The sequence below is a fragment of the Nelumbo nucifera genome, chromosome 1 (assembly GCF_055504915.1).
Source record: "Nelumbo nucifera cultivar China Antique chromosome 1, China Antique-T2T, whole genome shotgun sequence".
Taxonomy (NCBI): Eukaryota; Viridiplantae; Streptophyta; class Magnoliopsida; order Proteales; family Nelumbonaceae; genus Nelumbo; species Nelumbo nucifera.
The window spans coordinates 26,424,017-26,436,226 of NC_142649.1; the positions used below are offsets into that span (position 1 = coordinate 26,424,017).

The 12,210-nt window shown below is 37.8% G+C and overlaps 1 protein-coding gene across 4 annotated transcripts in view; it reads right to left on the reverse strand.

Moving 5' to 3' along the window:
• LOC104609641 (P-loop containing nucleoside triphosphate hydrolases superfamily protein) overlaps positions 1-12,210 on the reverse strand; it is a 66,464-nt gene that overhangs the window by 21,661 nt on the left and 32,593 nt on the right. For 3 of the 4 annotated variants that reach the window (XM_088896261.1, XM_019199820.2, XM_019199821.2), the window contains 4 exons: positions 11,817-12,116; positions 11,565-11,659; positions 6,421-6,505; positions 6,107-6,319 (listed from right to left, as the gene is read on the reverse strand). In XM_088896261.1, the coding sequence (XP_088752387.1) occupies positions 6,107-6,319; positions 6,421-6,505; positions 11,565-11,659; positions 11,817-12,116 (693 nt within the window). The remainder of the gene's footprint in view (positions 1-6,106; positions 6,320-6,420; positions 6,506-11,564; positions 11,660-11,816; positions 12,117-12,210) is intronic. The other variant, XM_088896262.1, reaches the window with a different exon arrangement.

A 12,210-nucleotide genomic window follows, 5' to 3' on the forward strand; every position in this document is an offset into this window, starting at 1 on the left:
GTGTACAGGCTCCTACACATGATCCCTCTGATGTGATGGAGAAGATCAAGATCCTATTGACTCAACTTAAGAAGTTTGGGTCCTCTACCTTTGCTGATTCTAGTAATCCTTCCGATGCTTTTGTGAAAACAGGTACTGCACTTGCTTGTCAATCTTCTTCTGCTAGCTCCTGGATTGTGGACTCTAGAGCTAGTGCACATATGACTAGTATGCCTTCCCACTTCACCTCTTATAACTTGGCCCTAGGGGAAGGCAAAATCATTGTAGTTGATGGATCTCAGACTCCAATTTCTAGTATGGATGTGAAGTCAAGCTTACTCATGATCTTTCCCTAAGCTCTATTCCTCATGTTCCTCAATTGTACAAAAAACCTTTTATCTATTAGCTCTCTTACCAAATCTCATAATTGTTAAGTGGCCTTTTTTCCCTTCTCACTATGTTTTTCAAGACTTGAAAATGGGCAGGGTAATTAGAATTGGACATGAAGCCAATGGAGTTTACCTTTTTAATCAAATCTCTGAGCAAAGATTACTATGCTAGACCAAGTCATGTCAAAAGGAAAATCTAAATCTTTTGAAGTTGTGACATTGTCACCTCGGTTATGTGTCTTTCAAGTCCATTAAATTTTTGTTTTCAAACTTGTGTCATTATATATTCAATTTAAGTAATAAATGTGAATGAAGTCTATCATCTCTCAAAACAATGTGGAACTACATATCTTGCAAGTAATAGAAAGAATGATGTTGCTTTCAGCTTAATGCACACTAATGTTTGGGCCCATACTCCATTCCTTGTATGGATGGCTATAAATATTTTATATTGTTCATTGATGATTACTCTAAATATACTTGGCTATACCTAATGAAGAGTAGAGATGAAGTTCCTTCCATTGTTCAAAACTTCTTTAAAATATGGAAAAGCAATTTGAGATGAACATCAAGATGATAAGGTCTAACAATGCTAAGGAGTATTTTGAAAAGCATCTATGTTTCTTACTTAAAGAAAAGGGGGCAATTCATCAAAGCTCATGCTCCCATACTCTACAGCAAAATGGTGTAGTTGAGATAAAAAACAGACATGTTGAAGCTGCCAAAGGGCTACTCTTCCATATGCATGTGCTAACCCGCTTCTGGGAGATGCAATTGAAGCAACTATGTATTTCATTAGCAGACTTCCTTCACGAACACTTCGCCTTCAATCTCCTCATCAACTTCTTTTCCTTAAAGATCCCATTTTTCGTCTACCTTGTTTATGACATGAGTCCTCATCTCAAACTTGACTATAAATCTATCAAGTGCATTTTTTTTGGGCTACACTCCAATCCAAAAGGGGTACAAATGCTTTGATCTCCCACTCTAGTTGACGGTATGTATCTAAGGATGTTATGTTCCTTGAGTCTACTCCGTATTTCTAGCTCACTCGTCCTCTTAAAGAAGACAGTGTTAGTGAAGATTAGAATCCCCTTTTGTTTTCCTGTTCCTACCTCTATGAATATTCCTGGTCCATCTTCCTCCCTTCCCACTTTAAGTAACAGCATTCCTACTCCTATTCCTCCACAACGGTCCTAGCAACAATAGTTCATAAGGCGTAAAAGGAATGATACTCCTACGGCTGAATGTCCACAACAATCTAATCACCCACCTCCAGGTAATTCTAAAAACAACCCTTAACTTCTTATTCCTGCTGTTATTGAGCTTGATATCTCACAGTCTAACCTTGACCTTCCCATTACAATTCAAAAAGGAAAAAAAAAAAAAATCACTACTTACCCCATCACTATGTTTCTTATGATGCTCGTTCAGCTTCCTATATTCTTATATTTCTACTATCTCCTTTGTTTCCATTCCCTATAATGTTTCAAATGCAATGCAGTCCCTTAGTGGAAGGATGATATGAACCAAGAAATGGAGGCTCTCATAAAAAACCACACTTGGGAGTATGTTCCTCTTCTTGAGGGTAAAGTCCCAATTGGCTACAAGTGAGTGTATACTGTTAAACATCAAGCTAATGGATCAATTAAAAGATACAAATCTAGGTTGGTAGCAAAAGGGTACACCCAAACATATAGGATTAACTATCAAGAGACTTTTGCTCCTATAGCCAAAATGTATTACATTTGAGTCATTATGTCTCTTGTTGCACATTATCCATGGCCTCTATACCAAATGGATGTGAAGAATGCCTTCCTCAATGGAGATGAGGATGTCTATATGGATCTTCCCCTAGGGGTAAGCTTCAAGAGGATGTCTATATGCCTTCCTTTTGCAGTCTCCTAGAGATTGGTTTGACAGATTCAGAAAAGTTGTTCTTAGAATCGGGTTCACTCAATCACAAGCAAATCATACTCTGTTCATAAGAAGGGCTAATGGCCTAGTAACTCTACTTATAGTGTACATTGATGATATTTTTGTCAATGGAGATGATTACTCTGGGATAGACCAACTAAAGTCAATTCTTGCTTCTAAATTTGAGATCAAAGATCTCGGGAATCTTAGATACTTTCTTGGAATTGAAATGGCAACGTCAAAGGGAGGGATCTTCACTTCACAAAGAAAGTATGCCCTCAATCTCCTTCATGAGATCGAGAAAATGGGGTGCAGCTTGTTAAAACTCCCATTGACCCCAATCATAAACTGAGTGTTGATGATGGAGATATTCTTCCAAGCAAGGGTGTCTACTAGAGACTTGTTGGTCGGCTTCCTTACATGTGTTTGACCCAGCCTAATATATCCTATGTTGTAAGCAAGGTGAGCTAGTATATGCATAACCATAGAACTTCACATATGCAAGTTGTCAACAAGATTCTTGCTTACCTAAAGGGATGCCCAGGCAAAGGAATGTTGTACTCCAACTAGGGACATCTCAAGGTCTAGGCTTATACTAATGCTGATTGGGCATGTTCTATGGGTGATAGAAAATCCACCTTTGGTTATTGTGCTTTGGTGGAGGTAATGTTGTATCTTGGAGAAATAAAAAACAATTTGTTATTGCTTGATCTAATGCTAAAGTTGAATATAGAGCTATGGCTCATGGTGTATCAAAATTACTATGGCTAAAGACCTTGTTATCTAAGATTGGGATCCAAGTTGAAGCCCCAATGAGACTATATAGTGATAACTAAGCTACTATAAACATTGCTCGTAATGTTGTCCAACATTACCACACAAAGCACATTGAGATATACACTTCATTAGAGAAAAGATAACCAATAGAGTGTTAGACAATTGTATGCCCTTAGCTTCAATCAGAGATATGTACATTATGAATTTATTGTAAATGAATTAAAGTACACATTTGATTCATGTTCCTGTGGTGTGTTTCTGTGTAATACCCTTAAACTGGACACTTAATGAGACTTGTGTTAGTTTAGAATGTTCACAGCCATTGGGTAAGTCTAGGGAGATTTATCTTGCCAATGACACTGGTGTGCTGCCAACTGTTGGGGTGGCTTGTCTCAGCTACCAGGGTGAGACCCAAAGCACATGCGGTGTAGGATTAATAGAACCTTTGAACCGGACCAGATTTCCAGTATTGCCCTGGACCTTGGAGATAGATGAGCAAAACTAGAAAGTTACACCTAACCCCTAGACTCGATTATGATACTGCACTAGGTGTCGGATTGGGCTGTCTTTGATGTACCAATTAGTGAGATCCTTAGCGGGGATCAAAACCTAGGTATGTTGGGACAGTCCGAGAATTCATCTGAGTGGGTGATCATAGTGATAGGATCAGCCCCTTTGTCGGACAAAGGTAATGATCGGGGATGCACTCTCTCTAATGGAAACCAAGACTGCCGGCAGCCGATTTCAATTGTTGAGATTTTGTTTTGCAAAATATATATATATATATATATATATATATGTTATGGTTTCGAAATGATTTGCAAAAGGTTTTAATTCCCGGGATCCATGTAAGCAGAGAGTGCAACACTGTTCCTTGCAGTCGAGGGAGAGGTTCTCCCTCGTCGGGCAGTGTTTGATCATTATGGGCTGAGAGGTTAAGTGTAAGACCATTGAGGATAATACCTGATGGGCTAATCTTGCATCTGCCCACAGTCCCTGGGTGTTACAAGGTGGCTTGGCCCAGGGACCACTTAGGGTAAGTGTTGGGCCCATAGAGCCCATAAGATGGGTTTCAAGGGTGTACTGTCCATAACAGTGTATTCGGCCAGGCCTTGTGACAAAGGCTGGGCTGAACCCATGTGGCTGATGTGTAGATCAATGTTTGGGTCCCACGCCTTACAAGGAAGCCCAACTGGGCAGCAGTTTGGAAGGCTAAGTGAGTACATAACCTTAAATGGGCCTTAAGCCCATTTCGAACTAGGTTGATTTGATCAATCAATTAAAATGGGTGAATTCTGAGATGGATCAGCTGATAGGATTGGGCCTAGACCCTATCCACTTACAGAGTCCAAGATCTAAATGAGATTTAGATCTGGAAGCCTCCTAATTGGATTAGGAGATGGCTGATCTGATCTGCAGATAAGATAAGGGTTATCCCTTATCACTTAAAGAGACTTCTAATCCAAATATGATTTGGATCAGCAACTCCTAATAGAATTAGGAACTGATCCCTTTAAGATTATGAAAGGAGAAAGGGGCGGCAACCTTTTTGGATTGATGTTCAATTCTCTTCAGAGTTAAAAACACAAAAAGAGAGAATTCTGCACCCTGCAAATACTCTTGCCGCCTCCTTACTGCCGCCACCATTACCTTTAGCTCGATCTCTAGTTCTTGGGAGAAATCAAGATCTGATCTTGATACCAATCTTTTGGGAAAAGATTGATTAGAGCTGTACTCACAAGCCATCCAGTTGATTCTTGCGAAGGGTCAAGTTCTTTTGGAAGAACATTGTTGATTATGCTTCACCCTGCACTGCGCCATCTTCAGTGGGAGCATACTTTGGATCCTTCCTTGGGCGTGAACACCTCCATTGGGAGATACTGTTTCTCCGTATCAGGTACATCCTCCCTCCTACTCCTTTTGGTTCAGATCTGGTTTGGTTCATGGTTCAAGATTGATCCTTGAAAAATATGTTTTTCTAAAATAGGGAATTCGATTCCCTGCAAAGATGGGAGAAAATTTTTGAAATTCGCCCAGTCAATTCCGCAAGACTTGGGCGTCCATGTGATGGATATCCCATCCCTTCATAGAGAAATATGTGTGCCTTTTGTCAAGTCAAAATATCAACTTGCTAATTGTCTACCAAGGGTCTCCACAAGCTGAAACATGATAGAAGCCTAAGCAAGTTGGGCATGATAGATATCTATGCTCAGCTTGAGGGGGAGTGTCAAGAATATGCATTTGGCCAAGGGCATTAGTGTCTTTCCATCCTATTTGTATTTGGGTGCTCATATAGGGGAACAAATTTAATATTTCTTCTTTGATAGAAAAAGACCTTTTGGGTGTGAACAGTAACACACCCTCTTCACCCGTAACTCTCTTCTTCTCTCCTCTTCTTCCTCTTCTTCTCTTCCTCCCACATTCTTACAACTTGTATCAAAGCGGGAAGGAATCTTGGAAGAAACAGTCAGCTGATTGAAGAGTTGCAAGTGGTTTATAGGTGGACCCCAAGGTTTCCCAATTCTGATGGGCTGGCAAAAGGGGGAGCAACTAGAAATCATTCATTTTGGGGATTGATATGCCTAAGAAGCGGTATTTTAATTGTATTTATTGTAATTGTGTACAGATAGGGCCATCTGAGGCTAGTGGTTAAAAAGGGTGATGAGCATACTTATTTTATTGCATTCTTTCTAAAAAAAGTTATAACAAGGTACTTTGCTAGTTGTCAATCAGGAAAAAAAAAAAACAGAAAAAAGAAAGAAATGGTTAGTGAACCTAAGAATGAAATAAGATACTTGGAGTTGTTTTGTTTATATTATCCTCTTATCTTGTTAAATTTGAATTGAACTTTGTCCATCTTTTTGTTTAATGTAATATTATTTGTTCAACAAAAATAAATAAAATTCAACAGAATCCAGTCTATATAGAATGCATTGGTGAAGGCAATTAAAACCAGAACACATTTATCAATTTTAAATAGATATCATTGAAAATGCAGTAACTCTAATTTTCTTCAAATAGAAGTACACAACTAAAAACATTACCCCAACTGGTCCCAGAACTAAAAGAACATTTTTGAGAGCATCGCCTTCTTCCATGGATTCAGTATCCGAATCATCTTCAAACCAGCCATGATCACTGTCTTTACTAGAACATTCATCTTGACTAGTAGAAGTTTTATTGGTTTGAAGATCTCTTTCATGCCACAAATGCAGCCATTCACTAAGAAACTTTACAGATTCACTATTTCCACATACCTGTTTGACCAAAAGAGGAAAAAACTATCATAATGTTACATTTTGTTATATGCTTAAACACAATAAACAAAAGAAAAAGTAAATCTAGGATCTGATGTGACCTCAGCAGCCTTTCTTGGCTGGTACTTAGTTGTCCATAAATTACCATCAGGCAGTTTGCCACAATCCAGGTAGTATGATGCCATCCTGTGTATGCAACAATATAACCAAAAAAAAAAAAAAACAATTGTAAAATTAGAATGGAAACAGCTTCTTGTTCAAGAATAACAACTGGTACAACCTTTAAAAAGGACTATGTAGAACAGAAAGAAGTAGATAAAGTATGACAGACACCTAATTAAGTAAAGGAAAAAATGGAACAGCACACCCAATAAATGTGTGACAGAGACGAGAACTGACAGGAGAGGTTGGGTATGCAAATTAGATGTGGAGAAGGCATGTGATCATGTGGGCCAGTCATACCTAGATGACATATTGGAGAGATGTGGGTTTGGGGTAAGATGGTGAAAATGAATTAAAGGATGTACACAAACAATTCCTTTTTTTTGGTAGAGAGTACACAAGCAATTCACTACTCTATCATGGTGAGAAGCTGATAAACATTCAACTCATTCCGTAGATTTTCCAAGGTAGCATAATACTCCTCTACACTCTTATTACCTTGTTGAAGAGAAAAATGATCTTGATATAGTTGATAGATCCTCGCCACATTGTCCTGCCCGGTAATACAGCTATCGGGCATGTTCCCAAATTTCTTTTGTCATGTCCAGAAACATGAGAATGAGATTAACACTAATGTTGTTTTCCATACTATTCCATAAGGCAGTCACAATCTGAGAATTTTTCTATACCCATTCACTGTACCCCTCATACCCACTCTTGGGATGATCTTCCTTAACATATTTCAACTATCCTCTTGCAATTAAGGAATTTTCCACAAATTTGGCCCATGGTACATACTTAGTACCATTGATCTTAATAGTAGTTAACTAAGTGTTGATAAAATCAGATTGCACTACTACAGCAGACTAGGAGCTACTACTAGAGGTAGCCATAAGGAGGATAAGACAACAATCAGCAAGAAGCAACAACTATGATCACCAACAACAAGAGGAAATAGGCACTACAACAACGTTAAGCCCAAAAAGGTTATTACAGTACCTTGCTACAGTGGTTTGTAGCCCTAGAGACCAAGAAAAAATCTCAGATGAGCACTTGTAGGATATCAAACACTTCACGCACCATAGGAAATAAGTTCCCAAACCACAACACACCAAACTAAACACCAAACACTATCAAAAAATAACTACACTCAATACACATACTTGTACTTACGTCTAGGGCAGTAGCAAAGAAGGGCTTAGTACACCATCAAAAGCACCTTAAACCAACCAACTCATGGCACTAAAACCTCTTTACCTAAGGGACGACCAGTCTTTTTAAGTCCCTTTCTGTTGTTTGTCTCAAAAAGAAAGAGTTCTCAACTCCTAAAGCGCAAAAAGGACGTGTGAGCAGTGACAGTTGAGTTCACTACTTTGATACCATCTTACAACTTGAGAATAAAGGTGGAAAAGAGAAGAAAAAGAAAGGTAAAAGATAGAGAAGGCTGTCTTCTACAGAAGAGAACAAGAAGAAAGTGAAAAAGGGTCTCCAGGTGCAGTGTTTTAAAAGCGCATGGTGCAAAAAAAAAAGTGTGAGGCAATTTCAGGCACAAGGCGCGCACCTTTTTGAAGCAAAGCGTAAAAATACAAAAAATGCCAAATTTTTCAAAAAAAATCAAACAATATTAAATAAAAAATATAAACATAAACTTTAAAATAAATGTTTTAAAAAACCTATTATCTAAAATTAAAATACATAAACATAACATGTAAAGCATATTCAAATGAAATATTAAAAATAAAATCAAACATAAAATACATTTTCAAGCATGTAAAATTCACAATCTCTTTTTTTCTTCAATTGCATTACTTCAAATAGCTAATGTGATGTAAAACATCTTGCATACCTGACTCTATGAGCCACCTTTTTTCTTTATCAGTAACAAGAAACTTTATTAATGATGTGAAACTATGTGAAACTTTAAGTACAACAAGAGTGGGGAGGTAAAATGTCTTAACTCCACACCAACAGAATACATTGGAAGAAAGTTAAAAATTAACCCAAAATATAGATTCCCTATTCACCCCTTGCTTGGCTAACCCATCAGCAACTGAGTTAGCAGTCCTTTTCACCCAGCTGTATTGCATTACCAAACCCCTACTCAGCCATTAGAATTTTTTCCTCTCATTGTTATACCTCCACAGACCACTGTCTTCTTCTTTTAGCCACCTAATCACCACCTCCGAGTCACCTTCAAGGACCAAACATCTGATGTTCAAATCTTTCACTCTTTGGATACCTTCCAGGGCTGCAAGAATCTCAGACCCTAAGAGAGTCTCCCTTCTCCAATTGGGCCTGAGAACATGGCAGTAATAACCCCATCCTCACTCCTGAACACTCCCCCAATCCCAGAAGGCCCTGAATTCCTTAAGCAACTACCATTTTTTATGAGTAAAGACATAAAATTCATTAATAGAGAATTAATGCAATTACAAGCTTCCCATGGAGAGGCACGAGCTGTGTCCTCTCCTAATAGCAGGAAGAAAGACAAAAGAAAACAGATAACAGAAAACAGATACCAGAAAACAGAAAACAGAAACCAGAAAACAGGAAACAGATTAAATCTACAATTGAGCACAATATAAGCTTTCCCTGTTTACCCCTTGCTTTGCAAGACCATCAGCCATAGAGTTTGCAGATCTCCCCACCCATTGTATTCTCACTGTCAAGCTCCTTGTCAAGCAGTTGAGTTTTTTAATTTCATTCTTAAAACACCACACTATAGAGTCCAGTTTCCTTAAGCAACTACCATCAATATTCAGTTTTATGAACCCAGAGGGAGGAGGGGTCCAAGAAGGGCTACAAGTCCTCTTACATAGGGCAGAGGTGGCTATCTCTTTCCAATTGCTTACCAAATCAGACTCAATGAGCCACCTTTGTACGAAGCCCCTCGAGGCAAGCCCAAACAAGTCCATGTTAGGGTCTTAAATTCTTAATCCTCACACAAAAAATAATGATTTTATAATTTTAACTGCTTTTTAAGAAGATACTTTATTAGGATTCATAGTTGTCAAGGCAACAAGGCACCTTTGGAGGCTTGCCTCGCCTAATCGCCAAGCAATTTTGTATGTTGTGTTAAAAAATATTTTTATATTCTTAATTTTTTAAGATTATAATTATAAAATAGACATTTTTTATAAATGAATTATGAAATAGACATTATTAAACTAAAATATTCATTTTGTCTGTTTATATATTAATTCCTTTTTATTATTTTCTTATTTGTTAGGGTTTAATCAACATAAACATTGCTAACTGTTGTATTGAACCCTCAAAGACTTCAAAACCTGAACCAATAAGGAATAACTTAAAATTTTGTCTAATCAACACATCTTTCATCTTTTCTTTTCTATTTTTCTATAACAAAAATAGGGGTTCAGCCCTATATTTTTTGAATTTTCTTTTCTTCTTTTTCTTCTCATGAATATGTTGATTTTCTATACTTTAACATGAATTGTATACTTTTCTTATGAAAATCATGGATAATTATTAAGGAAATACGGTTATGGAACCTACCCTAGGATTTACTTAAAAAAAAATCCATTAGGTAGGCGCCTAGGCAACTAGGCAACAAGGCGCCCCCTATTACCTACCCTCGTGTTGGCGCCATGAAAACTATGTTATGATTAATGAATGAACAACATTAGCTGATTTGCAATATGGATTCCTTGTAGTGCAGCAAGCAGTTCAGTCCTTGTAGAATCTCCTTCCCCCACCAGTCCCAAGAAAAGTGCCAAAATAATACCATCCTTGCCTCTCACCACCCCTCCTACTCCAGAGGGGCCTGGGTTGCCATGACTATTACCATCAAAACTCAACTTGAAAAAAGTTTCCAGAGGTGGTGCCCAAGTTAAACTTGCCCTATCCTTCTTGGAGCTGCCATTGGCCACCGTAGCCCAGTTTCTCCAAATATCATTAAAAGAAAACTGATGAAAGCAATCCACTGGTTTTAGCATTTAAGAGACTGGTTTTAGCATTATTACATGTACAAGAACAAATTTATGGTGCTTTAGGAGTACTATACTTATACTACACTTGGAAAACCTAACATTGTTAATACATATAATCATGGACGCATACAAACATGCATTCATACATACATATGAACACATGTCTGCTCAGGTCAGGTCATGTGCTCATGTTGGAGTAAGCCTAACTCAAACTTCAATCAACACAACCGTACCCAACAGACTAACCCAAGACAAGTTGTACCCAACAGACTAACCCAAGACAACTTCAAAAAGTTCTCTGGGAAGATATACCAATTCAGGAAGGGTATGTCAGGTTGGTGCTAATGTATTTTTTACCTTTCTTTTTTTCTGTTTTTTTTCACTTATTTCCAGTGTAGGGAGCAGTGTTCAGAGAACTAGACCGAACCAGCCAGTCCAACCCAGAAAAGCATGAACCAGTCCATCGACCAGTTCATTCAGGCCCTACAAACTGGGGGTGATAAGAACCAGCCAAACACCCATTCCAACCAGTGAACTGGTCCTGGTTGATAAAACCAGCTGGTTTTTCTTCATTTTTTAGCATCTATCCTAACTTCTAGAGGCCATAATTTTGCGTTCGCCTCAATCATCCAATTGGGGTGATCTTTTCTTTTGATGTTGGGTAACTTTTAGTGATCTATGCATCCCAAGGGCTGAAGGTGCCTTGCCCTATATTTTTGCCAAAAAATGCCTTTTTGGCCTCAAATCTTAATTTTAATTTTTAGTATTAAAACAAAGGGTTGACCAATTCGATCCAGCCAGTTGAACCAGTGACCCATGACCAATAGACTTCTAAAACAACATAAAGTTCAAATCCTAATGTCAATCAAAAGGAAACACAATTTTTCGGCAGAAAAAACATGTTTTGCTCTGAAAGGCTAGACACTGAGTGTATTTAAACCAAATAAGACACAAATGTAGGTTCTAGATTTTAAATATGACAAAAGAATGCAACCATTTAAGAAAGAGGTTTTGGAAACATTTTATTGAGAACAAAAAATAGAACTTGTAGGAACACAAATGTTAAAATAGCCATAGGACAGGGAAACTAAAGCATATCTGAACACCATGAACTAGTTCAGGAGACTACTAACCTCCCCTGGAGGGACTTGTTCTGCAGTTCCATATCCGAGTTACTGAGACAACCATTATTTGCAGTGGAGAACCCAATATCATCCTTTCCATAAGCCTGCAGATATGCATGTTGGAGGACTAAATGTTGTTATCCAAGGACACAATCACACACAAAGGTTTATATGATCATAGTAAATTCTTAAGAGAGAGAGAGAGAATGATAAATAAGTAAGTAAAATCATGCATATACTGCTAATACAGATAAAACACACCAACAAGTATACCACTTCCAAGTACTTTGACAGTTCATAATGTGCCACTTTCCCATTAACAGATATAGAAATTGTCACTGACATCGCAGGCATATTTTTTTCTTGATTAATAGATTTATCCAATTGTAGCTCATTCTGAAGAAATGATGTTCCACCATAATCCGAAATAGGAAGAAAATTATCAAACTTTAATGGCTTGATAGAGCCTTCAAACACCGATGAGCATTCATGTTCAGGAGAACAACTGCTACAGGGCTCACAAAATGTCCAATTTTTCCAATCAAGTAAAACTTGATCATCCTGTACAAAAACACATTTAGAAAGAAAAGAATATTAGCCATACATGGAAGATGAATCAACATATTAATTTTTGAGTTCACCATATAATGCAAAC